The sequence below is a fragment of the Danio rerio genome, chromosome 10, assembly GCF_049306965.1.
Source record: "Danio rerio strain Tuebingen ecotype United States chromosome 10, GRCz12tu, whole genome shotgun sequence".
NCBI classification, from domain to species: Eukaryota; Metazoa; Chordata; class Actinopteri; order Cypriniformes; family Danionidae; genus Danio; species Danio rerio.
The window spans coordinates 36,619,751-36,644,924 of NC_133185.1; the positions used below are offsets into that span (position 1 = coordinate 36,619,751).

At 36.5% G+C, this 25,174-nt stretch overlaps 2 protein-coding genes across 3 annotated transcripts in view; both read left to right on the forward strand.

Annotated features, from left to right (window-relative positions):
• Positions 1-565: 565 nt before the first annotated feature.
• On the forward strand, positions 566-10,250 carry si:ch211-80m8.2. Its single transcript, XM_001339696.6, has 4 exons — positions 566-1,021; positions 4,519-4,774; positions 6,779-6,842; positions 8,482-10,250. Exons 1-4 carry the CDS (start codon positions 581-583, stop codon positions 9,338-9,340), a joined length of 1,620 nt encoding a protein of 539 aa, XP_001339732.2. The 5' UTR covers positions 566-580; the 3' UTR covers positions 9,341-10,250.
• An 11,733-nt stretch (positions 10,251-21,983) lies between these two features.
• esama (endothelial cell adhesion molecule a) overlaps positions 21,984-25,174 on the forward strand; it is a 90,259-nt gene continuing 87,068 nt past the window's right edge. The window contains exon 1 of one of the 2 annotated variants that reach the window (XM_073914259.1): positions 21,984-22,408. In XM_073914259.1, coding sequence (XP_073770360.1) covers positions 22,336-22,408 — 73 coding nt within the window. In that variant the 5' untranslated portion in view covers positions 21,984-22,335. The remainder of the gene's footprint in view (positions 22,409-25,174) is intronic. The other variant, NM_001115066.2, reaches the window with a different exon arrangement.

The window sequence follows — 25,174 nt, forward strand, 5'->3', positions numbered from 1 at the left end:
TTTAAACAGGGTGTAAATTCGCACAGCAATTATTCTTTTCCAAAACATTTACTTAAAAAAGCAAGCCAAACCAAATCGGCTTTCACTCCCAGTCCACACCACTTTCACTTCTCTGTAAACTTCTCTACCTGGCCTGTAATAATTTTGCAAGTGCAATATTATATATTTTAACTCAGAACATTTACATTTATTTTTTTTTTCAAATATGTGATGATATTTCTAAATATAACATAAAGGATAGAAAATAGATTTCGACAGTAATCTTCTGTTATAAAAATAAAATAGAAAATACATAAGAAAGTAACAAAAAACAGAATATGAATTATAGAAGATTTATATACTTGATTATTCTGTTTATTATTAGAGAATTTAGAATAGAAAGTGATTCTGTGTTTGTAGCCATATCACTTTTAGAAAATTGCTGTACTAATATTGCGTATTTATATCATTTCTACGCGATATTAATCTTGGAGAGAGTTCAAAAATAGCAAACTGTCATAAGAAGCCGTCAGTCGTGTCTGTAGTGAGTGCACGCGCACGCTTCCTCTCTCTGCCCCCTCCCCTTAGCAACAGAAGCAAGATGGCGGCCCCCAGTAACGCTGAGCGTTCTCCTGATCCATCGGTGCCGCTGAAGATTCCCAAAACCGAGGTACCTTCCCCGGAATCCGAGGATCTCAGTGACAGTAACCAATACCATTCCAACCCCTCCACCCCTAACAGATTCTCTCCTCTGAACGTCGGGGTTTCGCTGTCCGGGGGCGCAGGCCGAAGCGGATCGGCCTCTGCCTCCAACAGCTTCACCGCCTGCCGGGGCATGTCCTGGACCCCGTCCGAAACCAACGCGCTGATCGCCGTGTGGGGCAACGAGCGGCTGGCGGAGGCGCGGATGCAGCAGCTGGAGGTGGCCGGGACGGTGTTTTCTGGCAAGGCTCCGGGGCCAGCGATGTACGAGCGGGTGTCCAGAGCGCTGTCAGAGCTCGGCTACGAGAGAACCCCGTCCCAGTGTCGAGAGAGGATGAAGGTAAATCAACACAGACACCAAATAACACATCGACGCACATGGCTGTCACTCACATGTGCTCGGAGACTTGTTGTCATGTCTGTTTGGCAGTTGCATTTTATTGCACAGAGCTTTGGTGGAGCTGTCAAAATCAAAAATCGTGTTGACCCCCAGAGGTTTGGTGAAGATAGCAAAAGCTAAACACAAGACAGTGATTGGGAGAGAGAATTTTAGACATAACATATTGAAATGACATATTAAAGCTTCAATGTCCAAACTGCTATACATTTTAATCACTCATGCTTTACAGTGTAACACTGTACATGAGCGAGTTATATAAGCAATACTTATTATTATACGTTATTATTTATTACTATTATTGCTTATTTTCATATTAGTGTGTCTAATTGTTTCATATCACATACATTAACATACATTTTACAGTATAAGGTTGTATTAGTTATTGTGTTTACTGACATTGAACAATGCATTTATAATAGCATTTATTCATCTTTAATAGTTAATGAAAATACAGTTGTTCATTGTTAGTTCATGTTAACTTAACTAATGGTGACAAGCATTACTTTGGATATTAATAATGCATTATTAAATGTTGAACTTGGTTTAATTAATGCTGTAAGTATTGCTCATTCTTAGTTAGGACTGCACAATATATCATTTTAGCATTGATATCGCAATGTGATCATTCGCAATAGCCACATCAGAGGCATACGCAATGTTGAGTTTGTATTGTAAATTATAATTTGCATGTGTTTTAGTGCCTGTAAATGTATAATGATTTTAAAAGCATTCAGGTATAAGAAATTGTACCATTTGTGACCTTAACTACGATTAATTTTATTGAATTAATTTCTTTTTCTTATTTTAATCATTCAAATACTGTACTTGAATATTGTTACAGGAAACAATAAGACACTTTGTATCTTTTTTTTTTTTATTGTATTTATAGGTTGTTATGCATGCAAATACAACACATACAAATACAGAAATGCACTGCAAATAGATCAGACTGCACCGAAAATGTGTCGGGGGACCCCAAAAAGTTTTTAGATTGTTTATTAGATTTTATGGAGGTGCAAATAGTAAACATTGATTAGTCAATCTCTGACTAAACACGTGCATGAAAATACAGCACATGCAAATACAGAAATGCACTGCAAGTAGCACAGATAACAATGAAAATATGTCGGGGGACCCCAAAAATGTTATAGATTGTTTATTATATTTTATGGAGATGCACTCCGACTGAAGAATCATCCCAATGGTGTCAGGGTGTGGGGGTGATGAAGAGGAGGCGAGGACCCAAATGCGGGGAATGAAGAATTTATTGAAAAAATAAAACAAAAACAAAACTCAAATCTCCCCATGTGGGGAAAAACCCGACATGGTTATACACTCAACTAGACTTCAAGAATCAGGAACTTGGCAGACACACAACTTAACCACTGTTGTTGAACAGAAACAGCAAATTACGTACAACAGGGAAGGAAACAATCAACAACGGACCAGCACAGAACAGAGCACACTAGGAGAATAAATAGGAAAGACAAACCAATAAACAGACAGGCGGACAGGTGAAAATAATAATTACAAACAAGATAACAAGGTGGGTGGGACAAGACAATAGACGGGAGAGCGCATGACACAGAGAGACAATACAAGCCATGCGCTCACATAACACAACACTGAAGCACACGACAAGAGCACGTGACCACAATGTAAACACCGAGCCACGTGCTTTGACAAAAGACGCAAGACACAAGCACACGATGAATGAAAACACTCACCGTGCGCTCACACATGCAGCATGCATGCTTCATCCCAGCGCCGACCAAAACCGGAACCAACAAGACTGAGACGCTGGGAATGAAACACCACGCTGCTGACAGACGAAAACACAAACACGAGTACAAGAGCGCACGCGTCTGAGGGACGCAGAGGGCGCGCGCGGCCGCGTCAAGCAGGAGCGCGCACACTCTGCGTACACCCACGAAGGCGAGCACGCACACAGAGACAGAAACAGGACCAGACACGGGTAGTGTCCGAGATCTGCCACCAAAACAAGAATTTACAAGACCAGAGTGGCAGAACCCTGACAAATGGATCTAACATTTTAATTTATTTCCAAATAGAGATATTAAGTAATCTGGTGAAATTGTATTCACATCGCAATATATATCACAAAATTAAAAAAAATATGTATTGCAATATTAGATCCTCTAGCATCCTCTCAGAGTTTTCCTCTGTCTGGGTGATGTTACGTAATTTGCGACAAACGTGGGAAGATGATGTGATGCTCTTCACATGTAGCGAAACAGATGGCAAAATGGGAAAATGTAAGTTTGCGTACTCCTGGTTGGCGAAAGACGAGTTTAAACCGTGGCTGAAGCCTGTCGCTGAAAACAACTGCGTAATTTATTCTTTTAAACTTCGTTTTTTCAGAGCTTATCTGTATCGTTTTGGCCATTTAATTATTTAACTACAACTGTTTATTAACAACTGTTTATTAATTTAAAGGTTTGATACTGATTAAAACTTGAAGGGGCGATGAGGTCTTAAAATATTCTGAGAAGGTCTTTTAAAAAGTCTTAAAAATGTATTGAAATTACCTTCAGGATTCCTGCATATATCTTGTAGTAAGTAATATATAATAATTAAGTTGTTCAATTACAGTATGCAGAGGGCCCTTTTATTGTTTAAATCATTTATTGATTTTCCCCCCAAATTTAGTTTAGTTTTTTTTTTTATTAGGAATGCTAATCATATTTAGATCCAGAAATTGAACAATCATTTGTAAAATAAGACAGAGACAATTGCTATAAAATACAGATAAATTACTAAATATTTTTAAAATATAAAAAAAAGGTATAAAGGCGGCACAGTGGCTCAGTGATTCTTCTGTGTGGAGTTTGCATGTTCTCCCTATGTTTACGTGGGTTTTCTCCTGGTGCTCTTGTTTCCCCCCAGTCCAAAGACATGCGGTACAGGTGAATTGGATTAACTAAATTGGTCGTCAAGTATGAGTGCGCGTGTGAACGTGACTATGTATGGGTGTTTCCCAGTACTGGGTTGCAGTTGGAAGGAACATATGCTGGAATAGTTGGCGGTTTATTCCGCTGTGGCAACCTCTGATAAATAAAGGACTAAACCAAAGGGAAATCTTATATTTCATAGTTAAAGCTTCAAACATTTAATAATTTCTTGCAACTAAATGCTTTAATTAACAGATCTGGAAAAATACATGACAAAGTATAAACTTTTACTCTATTATGGTCAAATTTTGTAGTTAATGCTTCCAAACTCCAGTGTCTGGTCAGCTATGTTCCCTCCTTAAGGCACATGTGACTAGAAATAATAAATAATACTAATATGAAACTATTTATATATTATGTTGCTCTTTTATAATTCCACAATTGCATCTGCAGTTTCTGGTTAAATGTGTCATCTTCACATGTATTTCAGATTTTACATTGTGACCTTGATTCTATGTTCTGCAGACTCTTAGACGGTGTTATAGCCGAGTAAAGGAGCATGGCATTGGGAAGAGGAAGAGCAGTTACTCCATAGAGCAGCTGGAGAAGGTGTTCGGACAGGGAGGCTGGGATTCCCAAAGCTGTCAGCCTGTGCTGATCAACAGCAGCGGCCTCTACCAGGAGATGGAGTCAGATGGCAGCACTATGGAGGATTACTCTCAGGAAGACTGGTGCAATCAGGACCTCTCTGCTGCCTTCAATGAGGGAGATATAGAGACAGGTGAATGCAGTAATATCATCAAAATATAAATATGTTTAAAGTGACAATTGAAATATGCTCCTTTAAAAAAAGTGATGTAGCCTATTGGTTAAAATGTGAACTGAAAATGTCAAATATTTAGCTTCCAACTTTTTCCAACTAAAGTTTTACTCTAGATCTGAATTTAGAAAGCAGAATTTCCCTTGAAACTTCACATATAGTTTATTTACGTTTTGTTACATGCAGCATATGCTTACATTATAGTTAAAGATTGAATGAATTGATCATAAATTACAGTAAAGAATTGCAATAAAACAAAAATCACATCAGATAAATGCTGTTCTTTTTATGTATTGCTTTTGCCTGAATTCTTTCTGTTCATCAGATAATCATGAAAAAATGTACTGGTAAGTTGTAATAATTATATATGAAGTCAAGCCCTAAATTATTATAGTCATAGCCCTGGCAAATTCTGAAGTTACTTTTATTCAATAAAAAAATGTCACCATTAATGACTCACTTCTTCTAAAATAAAATATAATAATATAATTAAACAATGTACAAGAGGCATCATTGTGGGAATAAAATATTGCTCAGATTTTATTTAAATTTGAAAAAAATAAATAAAAATTAGGTCAGGATTTCTAGGAGTATAAATAATTTCGGTTATGACTGTATATATATATATATATATGTTATGTTATATACACAGTATGTTTATACAGGCACAAAACTATGGAAATAAAAGTTTATTTTTAAATGACAACAATTAGGCATGCTATGATAACCATATATATACTGCGGTTTGGAAAAGTTAAGGTTTTAAAACTTATAAATTTTCTGCTATACAGTTCCTCTGGTATGTGTAAGATCTGTTTTATGTTCTGTTTTAAGTTTTTAAGGACAGCAGTATCTCCAGCAGAAAAGATATCTAAAGATGCTGTTTTAAATTGTAATGAAATCTGTGTTTTGGAACCTAATGAAGACAGCAAAAGTCAATGATACATTTGAATTATTTAGCCTGACGTGTTTACTGCTTTAAAGTATTTTGAAAGTTTCTCAAAATAAAATATATTTTGTTCAAAAGCAAAAAACATTTTTGTTTTTAACCAGACATTTAAAAAGAATATATTTTAAAGCTGTAATCACAATATCTTCAAAACTGTGAAATCAAGATATTTTTATCCAAGGTTATCATACTGTCATCTTACACCGGCCCATGTCTAACAACAATACACATTTTTCAATTTCAGTTGAGTCAAGACTTTAATATCTGATAAAATAACCCTATTTTTCAGTCAAAGCAAACCATAACAAATAAAATGTTTTTAATTGAAATGTGCAAGAAACATTATCAGACATTTACAATATAAAACAAGTTAAATACCTTGTAAATCCCAAAAAATCCACATATTATTTTTTCCACAGTTAAATCATTTATTTATTGTTCAATAGTATTACAATTTAATATAATTCTGACTTTTCCCCCAATAATAAGCTCACATTAGCTCATTTTTTTGCCAACCTCAAGCTCAGATTTTCTTTTTTTAATTTTTTAACATTTTTTGTTGTAAAAAAGACACATGAGATTTAACATGAAATTATACTTCTCTTTATTTTTGCATTTTAACTCCCCCAAAGCATCCAAATTCAGTGATACAGGTAAAGATGTTGATATAAGACAAATAAAACATACAGTATTTCCACATACAAAAATAAATCTATACACATTTCAATCAGTCAATCAGTAGCATGAGAGGTATTTGTTGCTTGTGCCAATGTTTGATTTTGTTTCAGCAACTGTATAAACAGATCCTAAACGTTCAGGTAGTCCTTTAGATTGCCCTTTATACTGTAGGTTATTCTTTCCAGTGCAATGTAATGTGACAAATAGATGGACTTTCTATATTCTTCCAATAGAGTGCCATCAAACATCTTGCAACAACAAGACACCTCAATCATAAACTCATATGATTTTATGATTTTTTGCTTTGTCATATAAAATTTTACCATTTATTTCAACAGAAGAGAACCAGCTTCCGAAGACCCGAGTTCTTCAGATACGACTGGAGCCGTCCGAGCACACACAGTAAGTCAAATCCTCCATACTGTACACTTTCCAATACTTTTAAACCAGTGGTTCTCAAACTTAACTCCTTGAGGGCTTCAGCTCTGCAAACACAGCTAATCAAGGTGATCGAACTCAGTGTTTCTCAACTGGTGGGTCGCGACCCAAAAGTGGGTCACGGGAACATTTTCAGTGGGTCGCGGAGTGTGTGATAAAAAAAAAACAACAAAAGTTTAATAGTTAACGTATTTTGCTTATATCGGACTTTTATTTTGAAATGCACGTGCCGAAGCATGCTAGTGAGACTTTTAATTTGCCAGTAACCTGGGTAAAGCGCTTTTGGCGAACTGCAAAAACCGGCGCGTTTAAGGTCTGTTTTCTTTAAAAATCAGCGATCTCCACTAGCTGAGTGATATCCGATATAAAGTGGGCCCCAGATTGTACAAGAAGCACTGCATTAAATTACATTTCCCCCCGCCATGTCTTTATAATATGAGCATTTATTTTACCCCAGTATATTTAATGGAGCTTCTGCGCTAGCCTGCTGATTCTGAGGGGCGTGTGCGAGTAAACGGCTTTTTTCTCGTTTTACGTTTGAGCAACTAAATGAATGTATTTTGATGACATTACAACATCGATGCTGTAAAAGGAACCGTATAAAATAGGAAAAAAAGTCCACAATAACAGGTCACCGGAAGTTTATCAGTATGGGAACAACACTAACGTTAGCTCCGCATATACCCTTTTGAAATGTGAAATTCCAGCGCAAGTACGACCCCGGATATGTAAAGTGTGGATTTACATATTTTGGCGATAAAAAGGCTTAAAACCTCAGTGTGTCATATGTAGTGAGGTGCTTTCACGAGAAAAATGAAACTTAAATTAAAAACGACATTTAGAAACCAAACATCCCAGTTTCAAGGAAAAACCAGTGGACTATTTTCTAAGACGACTAGTGCCTAACATATTCATGTTCAAAACAAGTACAACTACATCTTACTGTGCTCACCGTGTAGCAATGGCCAAGTAAGCCCACACAAAAGCAGAACAGCAAATAACTGCTGATTATTATAAAATGGTTATGATTATTTTAATAAGTTTACTTCAGTTTGCTGGTTTCTGTTCAGTTCAACCAAATCAGTGTTAATGTTTTATAAACAGTTCAGTTTAGTTAATGGTAACTTAACTTTTCCTTACACTAACCACTGTTTACAGTATTTGACTTTTTTACTCTGTAATATTTCTATAATTCGATACATTTTGTTAAATGACAGCAATAAAATATTGTTTATTTGTAAGTCTTGGTGATTTTCTCATAATTTATCTGTCACTAGTTGTGTATGTTAACAAATAAATATAAATGAATTATAATTCCTAAAATCATATTATAATTCCTAAAAATTTTGGTTGCGGCTTGATGACCATGTAAAAATGTGGGTCCGATGGCCAAACCAGTTGAGAACCCGTAATCTAACTAATCAAAGCGTTTAAGACTACAAGACACTAGTAGTCTTGAACACCTTGACTATTTAGATCAGCTGTGTTTGATTAGGGTTGAAGCAAAACTGCGCAGAGCTGCGGCCCTCCAGGAATTGAGTTTGAGACCTATTAATTAAACTCACAACTGAATATCAACTCAAACGCTCACCTCCTCAAACAGACGCCAGGAAGTGATGCAGAACGTGATGCGTATCCTGGATTCTGTAGAAGTCAAATGGGAGCACTTCCAAACGTGGACGGACTTCTCTCGCCTGCACCTCTCCAACAAACTCGCTATTTTCGGCGTAGGCTATAACACCAGATGGAGAGAAGATATCCGGTACCATTACGCAGAAATCAGCTCGCAGGTCCCTCTGGGTAAGCGACTACGCGAATACTTCAACCCAGAGAAAGCCGAGGGAAGGGTCATCATGACAAAAGTGCAGAAGATGAACTGGAAAAACGTATATTATAAATTCCTGGACATCACTATTAGCGAGGCGCGCTGTTTGGAGTTGCACATGGAAGTCGATTGGATCCCTATTGCGCAGACAAGGGCGGCCGGCTGCAGTAATGGCTCCCAATATCTCTTACCAGGAGGAATCCCAAAAACATACGGCCTGTACGCTATCGGCTACGAGGAAACGAGTCAGTCGGACAATTCAGAGGACAAAATTTCTCCTTCGTCAGAAGAGGAAGAGATGGACAATTGTGAAAGCATGGAGAAGGACAAGAGGACGTCCGCCAAAGTGACATACTGTTACCTCGGTATTGCGGAGGAAAGGACGCTACAGCAATGCCTATTCCAGCACTTTCAGAATTCAGGAAAGCACTACGGACGCGGAGAGCCGTCGGCTATAACCCGGTTCCTGCAGGATAACTGCGGTGGCCAGGCCACAGAGGACGCGCTTTCTGGATTACACATCTATATTAAATTCATCGAGGTGGAGCTGGACTTTCTCTCCGCTGGATCTTTAGTGGAATGTTTAGAAACCGCTGTCGGTTATTCGTTAAAGTTCAACAAGAAGGATGCATTGTAATTTTGAAGCTTTTAAAGCCAGGATGCTGAAGTTTAGACTTGAACTTTAAGTATTTATGTTGTGTGTCTGTTGGGAAAGAGGGTGCTTTGCAGTATTTTTTGTTATCAGGGATTGTACATGGGAGCAACTGCCTTTTATTTAAAGGGATAGTTCACACAAAATTGAAAATTCGATCATTGTTTACTCACCCTTCATTTGTTGTTTGAGTTTCTATCTTTTGCACTGTAAAAAATGTTCAGTTCCACACCATCGATTTATGTTAATACAACATGAAGAACTTAAGTTAACCTATTAGTTTTTTATAAATTTAAGTGGATTGAATGTAAAACAATGAAGTTATATATTATTATTAAGCTAAATAAAACTCAAGAATTGTGTTGTTTCAGTTCATTTTAAATGTGTAGTTTGAACAAATGGCAAGCGTAATATTTTGAGTGTGTGGAACGTAAAATATATGCATTTTTAAAAGAAAGTTACCATTGGCTTTTGTAGGATTCGTTTTTTTTTTTTGTACTATGGAGGTCAATGATTTTGGTTTGGAACCACTTGAGGGAGGGTGAGGAAATAGTAGATTTGTGTATTTGGGTGAACTGTCCCTTTAAATCTCTCGAGCCAGAGATCCAAATGCAGGAACTGTCCAGAAAAAAAAGAATCCTCAACAAGAGTTCTTAATTATTCTAAGTATAAAGTCTATCTATATAGAAGTCTAAATATATATTTAAGAGTATATATTGATATTGTCGAGCATTCCAGCATTTACGGTTTTAACATTCAAAGAATGTTTTTCATAAAACGTTTAATAATATTTGTTTGTTTGTTTGTTTTTTATTTGTGAGATCACACAGTGTCTTTATGTATTGTTTCCAGGTCACAGTCTTGTTTACATGTTTGGAAGGACAAAAAATAAACTGATGAAATGAAGTGCTGTTTATTCACTGATGATTGATAAGGGAATCTTTTTCTTTCTTTTTAGATACAGTTGAAGTCTGAATTATTGGCTCCCCTGAATTATTAGACCATTTGTATGTTTGTTTTTCTGTTTAACAGAGAGAAGATTTTCTCAGCACATTTTTAAGCATAATAGTTTTATTCACTAATTTCTAATAACTGATTTATTTTATTTATAAAAAAATATCATAAAGGAGAGCTTAAAATGGATCTTTAAAAAATTAAAAAACTGCTTTTATTCTTGCCGAAATAAAACAAATGAGACTTTCTCCAGAAGAAAAAATATTATCAGACATACTGTGAAAAGTTCCTTGCTCTATTAAACATCATTTAAGACATATTCAAAAGAGAAGAAAAAAATCAAAAGAAGGTTAGTAATTCTGGCTTCAACTGCATATGAGGGAAAGAAAAGTTGACCAATATATACTTGCTATAGGAAAAAAAACTTGGAAACCAGTTGACAGTTTAAAATTCCTCTGTATTTACCATTTATAGTATTATATTTGAGGAAACTGTATTTATTTTTTGTTTTACTCTGTAAACTACTGATGATATTTCTTACAAATTTAATAATAATAATAATAATACCTTCTATTTAGGAGCCTTTCAAAGCACTCAACGACACCCTAAAGCATATCGCAAGCACATGATAAAATACAAGCAGTAAAAATAACAATCAACATAATATTAAACCAGCAGCAAATCATTAAAAACTATCCTAAGCAAAACAGTTTTGATCTGAGATTTAAAATTGGAAATAGTGTCCACCTGGAGAATGTGCAAAGGCAGGGAGTTTTATAACTTTGGTGCTGTACAACTAAAAGCCCTGCTACCAAATGACTGGAACATAACAATTCAGCAGAAGATGATCTCAGTGAGCGCAAAGGAGTGAACAAATGAAGAAGATCAGAAAGATAGTGAGGGGCCAGGTTTTGAAGAGCTTTGTTAAGAGGAGGATTTTGTATTGTATACGATAGTGAACAGGGAGCCAGTGCAGGTGAAAGAGAATCGGAGTTATGTAATCTGAAGGAGGCGAGCAGTAACTATCCTAGCTGCTGAATTCTGAATTAACTGTCTAATTTTAACTTGACTATATATATATATATATATATATATATATATATATATATATATATATATATATATATATATATATATTGTCATTCATATTTGTTTCAATAAAAAAACAAAAAGGTGCCAGGTTTTCAGATTTATGTTAACTTTTACATATTCATACAAATGTTAACTTCAGAAGTGTTCAGAAATCAATATTTGGTCTAAAAGACCTGATTTGTTATGCATTTTCAATCATAACACATGGAAACATTTGTTATTCTGACCAATTCCCATTTCCTGCAAACAAAAAGGCTCTAAATGATTTGAAATTGTTTCCCAGAGATGGGTTGCGGCTGGAAGGGCATCCACTGCGTAAAAACTTGCTGGATAAGTTGGCGGTTCATTCCGCTGTGGCGGCCCGGATTAATAAAGGGACTAAGCCAACAAAGAAAATGAATGATTTGAAATTGGTAAGAAAAATTCTCAGATCTTTACTGAATAAAACAAATAATAACATTTACCCAAACCTATAGCTAATAAACACATAAATAAATGCATTACACCCTTTTTCATTCATTCATTTTCCTTTGGCTTAGTCCTTTTTATCAGAGGACACCACATCGGAAAGAACCACCAACTATTCCGGTATATGTTTTATCCACAGCGGATGCCCTTCCAGCCGCAAACCCACACAAACATGGGGAGAGCATACTAACTCCACACAAAAATGCCAACTGTTCCAGCTGGGACTCAAACAGCGACCTACTTGTGAGGCGACAGTGCTATCCACAAAGTCACTGTGCTGCTATGACACCATTAACTTACATAAACATATAATTACTGTAGCACATTGTTAGTTAATTTTAGTTCATAGGATCTCATTGTAAAGTGTTACCACACAGTAAAAATTATATGACAGAAAGTCATGACAGCAAATGTTTTTATGTTACTTTAACTTATTTTAATAAGCTAATCAGGTTTCAACTACATTTTTAAGGTATGTATAGTTTAACTTAATGTTTTAAATTGATGTAAGTTGAGGTGACTTGGAAAGTCCTGTTGATTCAGCTTAAAAAATAATGTAAGAAGATTTTTTACAGTGCATTAATACAATATGTTTAGTGAGTGTTATTTGTTTAGTCTCCTCAGTCCATGTATTCATCAGGGATCGCCACAGCAGAATGAACCACCAACATATCCAGCATATGTTTTACACAGTGAATGCCCTTCCAGCTGCAACCCAGTACTGTAAAACACCCATTCATTCTCACATGTACACACGGACACCACTACAATTTATTTTATGCATGTCTTTGGATGAGGGGGCACCCGAAGAAAACACACACGAGGACAACATGCAAACTCCACAAAGAAATGCCAACTGACCCAGCCGGTACTCAAACCAGTGATTTTCTTGCTGTGAGGCGACAGTGCTAACCACTGAGGCATCATCTCGCCCCTTATTTATTTAATGTGATGTTTAGAGCAATTTAGATTGAGTTTGTTTTTGTGACCAGCAGATGGCGCAGCAGATCTGTTAGTGACAGAACGATGTGCCCATTAAATAAATGTCTATTAATTTCACTTTCCGGAATAGTAAATTATGCAATAGTGAGCCCCTAAGTAGTGCAAGTTATAGAACCTGTCAAACGTTTGAAGTAAAGTGCATTTTGTAATCCGTAAAACACGCAGTACATTAGTACAGTTTGACCCCGGTGCAGTGAATGGTACAATTCAGAAAACTTTATAGTGTTTTATTTAACAGTGTGCATTTTCACTTCCAACTGTTTGTGTAGTAAACCTCTTTTGTGGTGTTGCAAAGGTAGCTGAAGTGCTGGCGTTGGTCGAGCATGTGCTGAGAGAATCAATAATTCAAACGCAAACTCTAATTTCCCTGCTTAGCCTGTCATATGAGATGAGTTTCTCCCTCGACCAGAGAGAAAAAAAAACACTCCCCGAGGAGGTTGCTACACTTTAATCTTACCACAAACATTTATTATTTTCTTTATTGATTCATTTCTCTGGTTAAAGTATTGATTGAGTAAAAGGTAAGTGTTCCTACATGTATATCGATCCCAGTGTATTATAACACATTTATCTCATGGCTGCTTATTCATAGTCTTCTTAGTTGTGTTTTTTAATTTTATTTTCGATCTTTATTTAGCCTTCTAAAATATTTATAATCAACTAAATGTTCTGAAGGTGGGGTCATGGTGGCACAGTGGGTCGCACGATCGACTTACACCAAGAAGGTCGCTTGTTCGAGCCCCTGCTGCGTCAGTTGGCGTTTCTGTGTAGAGTTTTGTGAGGAGTCTGAAGTTTATCTAAATTTATTGCTAAAATCTCCTACTAGGTGACATGATGGCTCAGTAGTTAGAACTGTCGTTTCACAGCAAGAAGGTCGCTGGTTCGAGTCCTGGCTGGTTCAGTTGGCAGGACAGACAAGCGCTAAAGATGAATTGAATAAAATAAATTGGCCGTAGTGTGTAAGTGTAAATGAGTGTGTATGGATGTTTCCCAGTACTGGGTTGCAGTTGGAAGCGCATCAGCAGTGTAAAACATATGCTGGATAAGTTGGCGGGTGATTCCGCTGTGGTGACCCCTGATTAATAAAGGGACTAAGCCAGAGAAAAATGAATGAATGAATCTACTAAAATCTCAAAGATTAATTAATTAATTTAATTATTAATAAATTTAAGATAATCAAATGAGTAAATAATCAATGTATAGACGTATAGACATATTATTACAGAAATATATAAATAATTTATAATGTTTGTACTGAATACAGATTAACTTTTTTTAAACATGTAAAAAAAACTTAATATTCAAACATATACAAATAAATATTCATCCATTTTCTTTCGGCTTAGTCTCTTTATTAATCAGGGGTCGCCACTGCGGAATGAACTGCCAATTTATCCAGCATATGTTTCACACAGCGGATGCCCTTCCAGCTGCTACTCAGTACTGGGAAACACCTATACACACAAAGGCCAATTTAGTTGATTTATTTCACCTATACACTGTAAACCCTAATAAGTTGAGACTACTCAAATAATTTGGGGAAAGTGATTACCTCAGTTCATTTGAGTAATGGGAAACTGACAACTCAATTAATTGAGTTGAACAAATGTGGTCTCTCCATTGAATTAACTTAAATGTTTAATTACAGATAACTTAAAAGTCAAAATTTTCAGCTTTTATGTTATTTACTTACTTACTCCCAGGGCCATTTATATCGAAGTTGATATTTAGCCACACCATGTTGATATTTCGTAACATCTAATTTTTACGAGGTGAGTTGTTAGGCCAGTGCTTAACCCCCAACCTGGAGGACCAGGACATACACACGCTGGTCAGTTTAGTTTACCCAATTCACCTATAGCGCATTTCTTTGGACTTAAGGGGAAACCAGAGCACTCGGTGGTAACCCATACCAACATGGGGAGAACATGCAAACTCCACACAGAAATGCCAACTGACCCAGCCGGAGCTCGAATCAGCAACCGTCTTGCTGTGAGGCACTGTGTCGCCTCAACAAATAAATATATAAAAATAAATGTTATTATGAATATGGTTTTGTAATAAAATGTTAGTTAATTATCTTAAAATTACCTATATAAATTGCAGTTATTAATATCTTACAGTTTACAGTTATTAATAACTTATAATAAATTTAAATAAATGAGTAAATATAACTCATGTATAGATATATTATTATAGAAATATATAAATTGTTGGAATAATTTAACCAAATTCATGCGTGTTTTGTAAAAAAGGTCAGGAGAGGTTATTCTTCAAGGTTTAACAAGTTAGGAATTTATTGGATACAAGTGAATAATTCAATTCACAGAATTCTGTTATCCTCAATGCAATGCAAGAGTTACATTCAGGGGTGTGCAACAAATTTTAATTCCTGATTCACTCTTTTATACGTAGCTGATATTAACAGGTGGAGTTTAGTGGAATTCATCACTTATCAATCATCCTCCAGTCCTCCATTGGCCGCACCCATACATACGTCCTCTTTTTCTACGAATTCTCTGAACAACAGTAAAAGCATAAGACTTTCTCAACTGCTAATTCTGTGCTCACAGGAAGTTTCGCTGCAGAGCTCATGTTCATTTTAGACAAGTTTCATCAACTTTAGCAAAAATGCGAATTAGTATGCGAAACATATCACCCTTGAGAAAAAGTTTGGTTTATATATATCACCTAAAGCAAAACAAATACAATTGTTTCCAAAGAAAATGAGACAACAATAATAAAAAATATATTCCCTTTTTCACAACAAAATAATATGCCTTTTTTTTGTAGTAAATACAGATACATGTTTGCAGACATATGAATAACTTAATATACAAACATACAAATAAATAACAAATTTTATTTTGAATATAATTTGGTCATAATATATGTATATATAAAATGATAATCAGTAATAATTCAATAAACAAAATTATGTATACATGTATGTTCAGAGTCAGACTACAATATCCTATAGGCTGGTATATAAAGTGAAACAATAACAAAGACTTTTTCAATCTTATCTCCTAGTGATTTATATGTGAGATGTGTGTGGTCATAAATGATGGGCCTAAATTACACTGAAACTCATGTCCACTTCATTATCTTTTCTATTTGCTTGTCTGAGAGCTGTAAGCTGATTGTGGCTCTGCATTCAGCCTACCTGTATGACTAACAGCACAGACCTTTGATCTGACGTTGCATTTACAGCTCTGAATTGCTTCACTTTGCCTTGGGAACGTCCTCCAGAGCATGCTTTTTAATGCGTTGTGTCATTTCTATGCAGTATAAATGAAGGAGTGTGTGAAATTGTAGCTTCAGGCGAAGCACTGCAGATGAATGGGGGGGATAATTAACTAATAGTTTTCACCATACTTGCCCGGTTGATGAAATACATTAGGAATTAACACTCAGAAAATGTTATTTTTAAATATGCGAATAAGGCATTGTTTAATTAAAGGCACAATATGTAAGATTGTTTCATTAAAATAGCCAAAAACACAAGAGCAGTGTTATTTATTTTGCCTACCAGTGTACTTACATTACACCAAATGCTTTGAATAATGTTAAAATCTAGAGAAATAGAGATTTTTAACTAGGGACATAAACCTTGTCCTGTTTCACCATCATAATCATGACATAACCCCTCAATTTCCAGTTTGATTTGATAGAAAAGAGTGAAACACCATGATAAAGTCAGAAGTGGTGGACTGTGGCATTGTTTGTTGTAAATACACGCCCTCTAGTGGCAAAAAGTACATACTGTACCTTTAAAGGTGCCATAGGGTATTGATTTAATAAAGTGTTTTGATTCAATATGTTAAATTGTTCTCTGATATCTAAATATCCATGCTGCCATCCTAATAATGCCAAGTCCTAGTAAATTCCAGTTTGATTTGAAAGAAAACAGTGAAACACCAAAGAAGCTTTAATTTGTTGTCTATTTTTTTTTAAACTACACAGAACAGCATTATACCAGGACCCTAAAATGTATTGAGTGTGATAAAACAGCGCACACGCATAATCATTACCAGTCAGAGGTGGTGGACTGTGGCATTGTTTGTTGTGAATACACGCCATCTAGTGGCAAAAATTACATACTGTACCTTTAAATGTGCCATAAGGGTACTGATTCAATACGTTAAATTGTTCTCTGATATCTACATATCCATGCCACCTTGCTAATGATGCCATACCCTCATAATTTCCAGTTTGATTTAATAGAAAACAGTGAAACACCAAAGAATCATTAATGTGTTGCTTGATTTATTAAACTGCACAGAGCAGCATTCTAACTCTCATTCTTCTCCACATGATCATGACCAGTCACGGTGCGTTCACATCGAAAGCGGTGAGAGCGTCCAAGGTCGCTCTGGCCACCCTGGCGACAACACTGTCTGCCTTCAGCTCCGGCGACGAGAGCGTCAAAATTCGCTACATTGATCTCGCATTTAAAGGGGCCATTGCAGCATATCAATTACATTCCTGCATAAATCATGCTTTCTATCGTAATATTGCTGCACACTTCCTATCAAATTCATTTAACAATGGAAGATCAAGTTGCATGTGGTGTGTTTTTGCTCCACTTAATTATCCAATATGTCCATATGGCTAAAATATCCTGAACCAGTAACTTATTTAATTCATGTTCCTGTAAGAAAACCTTGTAAATAATTGAAAATCCGGTGCAATAATCAAACCCTTGGGAACAACTTTGGTCGGAACCAAAGTTCACAGGTCTGTGTTGTCTGAACTCCTCTTAAGCGGCGGACTTCTTCATTCTGATTGCTTGCCGCCGAACCGCGTCATAGCTCATTACCATAGAGTTGACTAATTTCAACTCCCTCGACGCCCACACCAGCGAAGACGCGCCGCGCTGCTCCTCGCCGCTTTACTCCACCGGCTCTCAATGATTTCTGCCTACTTTGACGCTCTCGCCACTTTCGGTGTGAACATAAGGTCAGAAGCGGTGGACTGTGGCATTGTTTGTTGTGAATACACACCCTCTAGTGGTGAAAATTACATACTGTACCTTTAAAGGTGCCATATAGGGTATTGACTCAATATGAAAAAAAATGTTTTCTGATATCTATATACTGGGTGGCTTAGCTAAGTTCAGAATTTCTCCACAAATGGTTTCAAATGCTCACACGACAAGCGACTCGCAAAGCGATAAGCTAGTTCATTTCAATGGAAAGTGGGCGACTTCCGGCAACCTCCATCTACGCAAGCCAGGTGGTCGTTTTGAGCGACGCAAGAAAGTTGAGAATCCTTTAACTTTATGCAAATGAAGAGCAACTTTCTTGAGCCACAGCCAATAGGAGCACCAGTAAAGCTTATGTAATCCTCTGTCAGCTCGCTCAGGGGCTAGTAGTATTCTCCACGTTGCCTACACAGACCCTCTGCTAGTGTGAATGAGGCATTACAAACAGAGATAGAATCAGAAAGTCCATTTTGACCATATTTGGAATGGTCATGAATATTAATGACCTCTGCTCTGACGCTCTGCAGCTCAGTGCCTGCTCTCTCATTCACAAGCTAACACACGTGATATGATATACCTAAAATATTTTAGCAAATTGAGTGCTTGTGTTGTTAAATCGTTTTAAATAATTGTTAGAAAGGTGGGGCAGCACGGTGGCGCAGGGGGTAGCACAATCACCTTACAGCAAAAAGGTTGTTGGGTTGAGCCCCGGCTGGGTCAGTTGGCATTTCTGTGTGGAGTTTGCATGTTCTCCTCATGTTTGCGTGGGTCTTCTCCGGGTGCTCCGGTTTCCCCCACAAGTCCAAAACATGCGGTACAAGTGAATTGAGTACGCTAAATTTTTTGTAGTGTTGTGTGTGAATCAGTGTCTATGATTGTTTCTCAGTGCTGGGTTAAAGCTGGAAGGGCATCCGCTGCGTAAAAGATATGCTGGATAAGTTGGTGGTTCATTCTGAACCATTGCGAGCAAGAAAATGAATGAATAAATAAATGAGAGGTTGAATTTATTTAGCTATCTTTAATCCAACAGCATAACCAATTTTGCTCCTAAGTTGTGGATGAAATATAGGCTAAATTATAATTACACTTGCCCGCATGATTAGGGAGCCCCACGTCATCGCGATTTTCAACAATTGAAAATCCGTCAAACGCAATAATCAAACTCTTGGGAACAACTGTGGTCGGAACCAAAGTTCACAGGTCTGTGTTCTCTGAACTCCTCTCAAGCGGTGGACTACTTCATTTTGATTGCTTGCCGCTCATACCATAAAGTTGACTTGATTTCGACTCTCCTCGACGCTCACACCGGAGAAGACGCGCCGCGCTGTTCCTCTCCGCCGGTTCTCATTGAAAGTGAATGACTTCTGGCTACTTTGACGCTCTCATCGCTTTCGGTTTGTGATCGCTCCTCAGTTTGTGAAGGCTTCCCCGCGTCGTCGCTCCACACCGCCCCTTTCCCCCTCCTCGGTTTGTGATCGCTCCTTAGTATGTGATCGCTCCTCAGTTTGTGAAGGCTTCCCCGCGTTGTCGCTCCCTTCCCCGCTCCTCAATTTGTGATTGCTTCCCCGCGTTGCCGCCCTCCCCTCCCTCTCAACTGGGGGCCCTGTCAATGATCCCTGCAGGGGGGCCTCCGCATTTTGCGCTACGCCACTGCGGGGGGAAGTATGACACATAGGAGTTGATCACAATGACAGGGTTCGAGTCTGGTAAAGAATGGTTCCAGAAAGCAGGTAAGACAAAAACAGAAGCCAAAAAACAAAATAAACATCTAAATAACAGGGTGAGAATGTGGTAAAATCTGAAAACATAGTAAAAATCAGGCGAGGGCTTTTCTTTTTCTGGATTGCTTTTGAAAATTTTTGATTGGGTTTAGGGAAGGGGTGGGTGGGTCAATTGGTGCTTTTGAAAACAATTTTGGTTGGGTTTAGGGAAGGAGGAGGGTGGGTCAGTCGATCGGTCAGTCATTCAGTCAGTTGACAGAGGCCTCAAGAACAGCATGCGTGAATGGCACTCACAAGAGAAATCTGAGATCTGAAAAAGCGCACACTGACCTCTGGTGATTTGCAAAAACAAAAATTACATAAAAACATAGCTTCTGGGATGTATTTGGTGCTTTCCAGAAATGTAAATAGTGTACGTTTTCAGAATGAGCCTGGGTTGGCTGATTAAATGTACAATCCATATAACCTGCAATTTGCATTATGATTACTGTGAAGAGATGACTGGCTGAGAATAGACTAGACTGTATATTGCGATAATGAACTTGCATAATCTTATTATCGTGGGTACGTTATTTATTATTGGTTGTCTGTGGTTGTTTATTTTGAGAAATTGACAATTAAAAGTAATGTAATTAAAATCTAAAGACACAAACCGATAAACTAAAAGTGTATTGAGAATGTTTTCTTTACATTAGACTGAAAAAAATGTTATAAAAAAAAAACAGAATCATAAAATTGATAGGCCCATAAAAAAAACCTGCCTTAAACATCTGTTTATTTCATCCCGAACACCCCAGCTCAGCCTGCCCTTTGAATGTTTTGTAGATGCACTTTGCCCGCGAGGTGCTCCAGTGTGTTTAAGATATTAGCTTTGACTGCAGAACCACATGATCGTGTCCGAGTAGCCCAGGGTGTAATCACAGACCTGAGCTCATCTGCCCCTAATAATCCAGCAGTCCGACCGCATCCACCTCAGCCCTGTTTCCATGGCAACATGCCATCCTAAAGACACAAGAGTGATACGGTATTCACCTCCGAGGGCTGAGGCCACTGTACTGCGGCGACGAGCTCCACTCCCTGTCCTGCTGCATTATCATTTCAAGAGATACACTAACTTACACAACATTAGTGCTGCTGTCTCACTGAACAGCACTCGTGCAGCCTGCCTGTGTTTTTTTTTATTTTGTCTTTTAAAGAGTTCAATGAAACTCGGAAACTCAGCCTGGGTAACTGACACTATGTGACTTGACCTGTGACTGCATTCATGGTCAGTCATTAACCATGAATGAACTACTGATCTGTGAAGCATTATAGAGTGTTTTTTGACTTGGTAATGAAAGATAAACAAACAGTGATTAAAAGTGAAAAAGTTAGGTTCCCATATTGAAAGCACAATTTAAAAAAATGAAGGTTGATTAAATAAAATAAAAAAAGTAATAGTTTGATTGAATACTTTATACAATTAATACAGTTTGGTTTATATTATATGTTAAAAGAATTTTATTATATATTATGTAGTTTAATAAAATATCTATCTATCTATCTATCTATCTATCTATCTATCTATCTATCTATCTATCTATCTATCTATCTATCTATCTATCTATCTATCTATCTATCTATCTATCTATCTATATATCGTTGATGATGTCGTTATAACATTTTCCATCCATCCATCCCTCTATCCATCCATCCATCCATCCATCCATTATTAAGATTATGTTGTTATAACATTTTCCATCCATTTGTCCATCCATCATTTAGATGATGTTGTTATAACATTTTCCATCCATCCATCCATCCATCCATCCATCCATCCATCCATCCATCTATCATTAATTTATCCTTTATTTAGATGATGTCATCATAACATTTTCCATCCATTCATCCATCCATCCATTCATCCATCCATCGTTACGATTTTGTGGTTATAACATTCATTCTTCAATTGTTTTAATTATGTGATTATTCTATCTATCTATCTATCTATCTATCTATCTATCTATCTATCTATCTATCTATCTATCTATCTATCTATCTATCTATCTATCTATCTATCTATCTATCTATCTATCTATCTATCTATCTATCTATCTATCTGTCTGTCTGTCTGTCTGTCTGTCTGTCTGTCTGTCTGTCTGTCTGTCTGTCTGTCTGTCTGTCTGTCATCTTTCCATTCATCCATTCATCCATTATTCATGCATCCATCCATCCAATGTAGATTATATGTTTACAACATTTTCCATCCATCCATATAATATCTATCATCTATCTATAATTATTTCATCAGATCCATGTAAGCTCAGTGGGGTCTCATCAACCTGAATTCACCTGTAACTGTATTGATGACGTGTCAGTGCGCGCAGGGGGGCGTTTCGCGCGAGTGCAGGTGCAACAGCTCCCCAGTCATTCCGCTCAGACTGAAGTGCAGGCAGTGTTCACTATTCACTCGCAGCAGTCTGTGTGTCTAGTGCGTAAGGAAACTCCCGCGCTGACAGAATCCACTGGGATATTCGCGCGAAACAAACGGACACTTGTTCACTCTCATACCACTGAATTCCGAAGAGCCAAAGATGTTTTCCAGCTTGGATGTAGCGTCAGTCTGCCCGCGGTGAACAGTGCCGTTGTTTTGAGGAGAACACTCAGTTTTGGACACTTGAAAGCGATTTGTTTGGTAGATAAACGTTATCTACTTCACGCGCACTGTTAATACGGGCCAGCGCGCGCGCAGGACACTCTTCTTCACATGCTGAACCATGGAGAGACGAACTTCAGCAAAACTTCACAACTACCTGTCAATATTCACGTTTCTCTGCTGTTTCTCATCAGGTAGGCTGGCTTTTACATCATTGCGTAAACTGTTGCTGTGGTAGCGTAAATACTTCATGTTTTCTCATTTCGGGCGATTAGATTGGTTAGCTAGTTGTGTTCAGTTTTGTCAAGGCTGTTTAGAGATTATAAAGGTCACAGTTTGGTTTAATTAGTTAATGTTTGATAATGTATTTACTAGCTACGAATATAGTTTAGCGTTACTAATGGGAAGTTAGCATAAACAAAAGTTCATTTTCATTAAATAACGTTAACAAAGATGAATAAATACTCAAATAAAGGCATTGTTTATTGTCTGTTTATGTTTTTAAATTCATTAATTTATAAGCATATACCTTATTGAAAAGTTTTACCATTATTAAACGTATAATGGCAACAGTATTGATCTGTGAATACTAAGAAAAAACAATATCAATGCATATGCATAAAAATATATGATATTCCAGTCACACTTTACAATAAAAACTTTCATTAATGTATACATGAACTAAGAATGAACAATATCAATGTAAAAAAAAAGTATAATATTCCAGTCACTCTTTACAATAAGCTTCTGTTAATGTATAAATTAACTATGAATGAACAATATCAATGTACAGTTAAAGTCAGAATTATTCGCCCCCCCCCCCCCCCCCCCTGAAATATTCGCCTCCCTGTTTATTTTTTTCCCCAATTTCTGTTTAAAGGAGAGAAGATTTTTTTCAACACATTTAAGCACCTAATAGTTTTAATAACTCATCTCTAATAACTGATTTATTTAACCAGGCAGGTTATAGTAATTAGGCAAGTTATTGTATAATGATGTTTTTTTTCTGTAGACTATTGAGAAAAAAAATAGCTAAAAGGGGCTAATAATTTTGTCCCTAAAATGACGTTTAAAAAATTAAAAACTGCTTTTATTCTAGCCGAATTACAGCAAATAAGACTTTCTTCTTTCTTTTTTAAAATCTACTAATGCATCATTAAAATCCAAAGTTTTGCTTGGTTAACATTAATGTATTGTGAGTTACATTAACTTAGAATGAACCAACATATATATATATATATATATATATATATATATATATATATATATATATATATATATATATATATATATATATATATATATTATGTATTAATTTATGTACTATTATAAATATGTAAAGTGCAATTTATATGTATTCCACTTATAATTATAGATGAGTCACATACCCTTATAAAGCACTGTTATCAAAACACCTCAGTACACCAGATACATTTCAGCCTGGGTGTGGCCTTATGCTTATAAGGAGTCCTTTGACAAAGTCCTTTTCTGGGCAGTAATGTCATTTTCCTTGAATTATTCTGAGTGTGAAGCATACAGTAAACAATTCATATTGTTTGAAACCAAGTGACGTAGTAAGATTCTAGCAGTTGTACAGTAAGTAACAGGATCTGACTTATGAGGCAACTGAGATTACGGATCTTTGTTTTCTCATGCATACATGCACACATACACACTCATTTCGCAGGTGCATCCTCTTCTCGGCAGTGCAAAATAATGTGAAATGGATGAACAGCAGGGTGTTTTCTTGACTATAGATTAGATATGAAAGAAATGACAACTTAATTGCTGTTTAAGGATACGAAGCAACTGAGAAATTGGAAATTGCAAATTGTGATTGGTCTGCAGGAAAAGGTTTAACAGAATGTGAAATTTGGAGCTGCAGGTTTCATGTTTGTAGTGCAAACTGAGGATTTACTAAGCCTGTTGGAATGAAATAGCGGAGGAAAATACCATCGCAGGTTTCTGCGTTAAGCCCAGGTGGTCGGGATAAAATTAGTTCAGAAGAACATCATAAGTTACTGTAATCCTGCATGGCTCTGCAAGCGTACACAAGTCAAAGCGTGGCTTTTGATAAAACCCTCTGTTGGTCTTTTGGCGACATGGTTTGAAGAAAGTAATTTCAGGCTGAAGTGTTTATGTGTCCTATCTTTATTTTTAGATGTAGAGGAGCAACTAATTATACTGCTGCTGTGAAATGTAAATGAAAATGTATTCGAGTACCTCAAATATCTGATTATCTCTGTTTAAGTCTGTTACACATGGAACAAATGTTCAGGATAAACTATTACAACACTGTAAAACAAACCATAGGGCTGGATGATATGACCCAAAAATGAGCACAAGAACATGTTTCATATCAGTTGATATAGATAATTATCACAATAAATTTCAATCTTTATTTATTGAGAGCAGAGATGTCCAAACTAGGGCCCGCGGGTCAAAGCTGGCCCATGATAACCTTTGATTTGGCCATGCCATCTGAGAATTGAGGGAGAATGTTTTAATTTAAACAGTGTAAATCAGTCATGGTTAAATGTACATGTACATGTTTAAATAAACACTGTCACCCGACAATGCAGAGAATTTGATGAGCTAATCAGGTCAAAGGCAGACTCTGCTTGACTAGTGTATTCAATATTGAACTCCACTGTGTTATAAATAGGATTGTTTATGTTTTTGTTGCAAAAAGTGATCATTTAAAAAGTTGGACTGTATTAGATAATACAGTTTAAAGTAATGTTTTTTTTATTTATTTTGAAATATTAGGAAATAAATAAGGAAACTAATTATAATAATACATTTTATTTAAAGGCGCCTTTCTAGCAACTGAAGGACACCGTACAATCAACAAGAATAATAAAACAACAAGAGAAATAATAAAATATACACAGCAATAGTGCAAATAAAATTAAGTATTAAAAGCCATCTTAGGGTGCTTTCACACCTACACTTTTGTT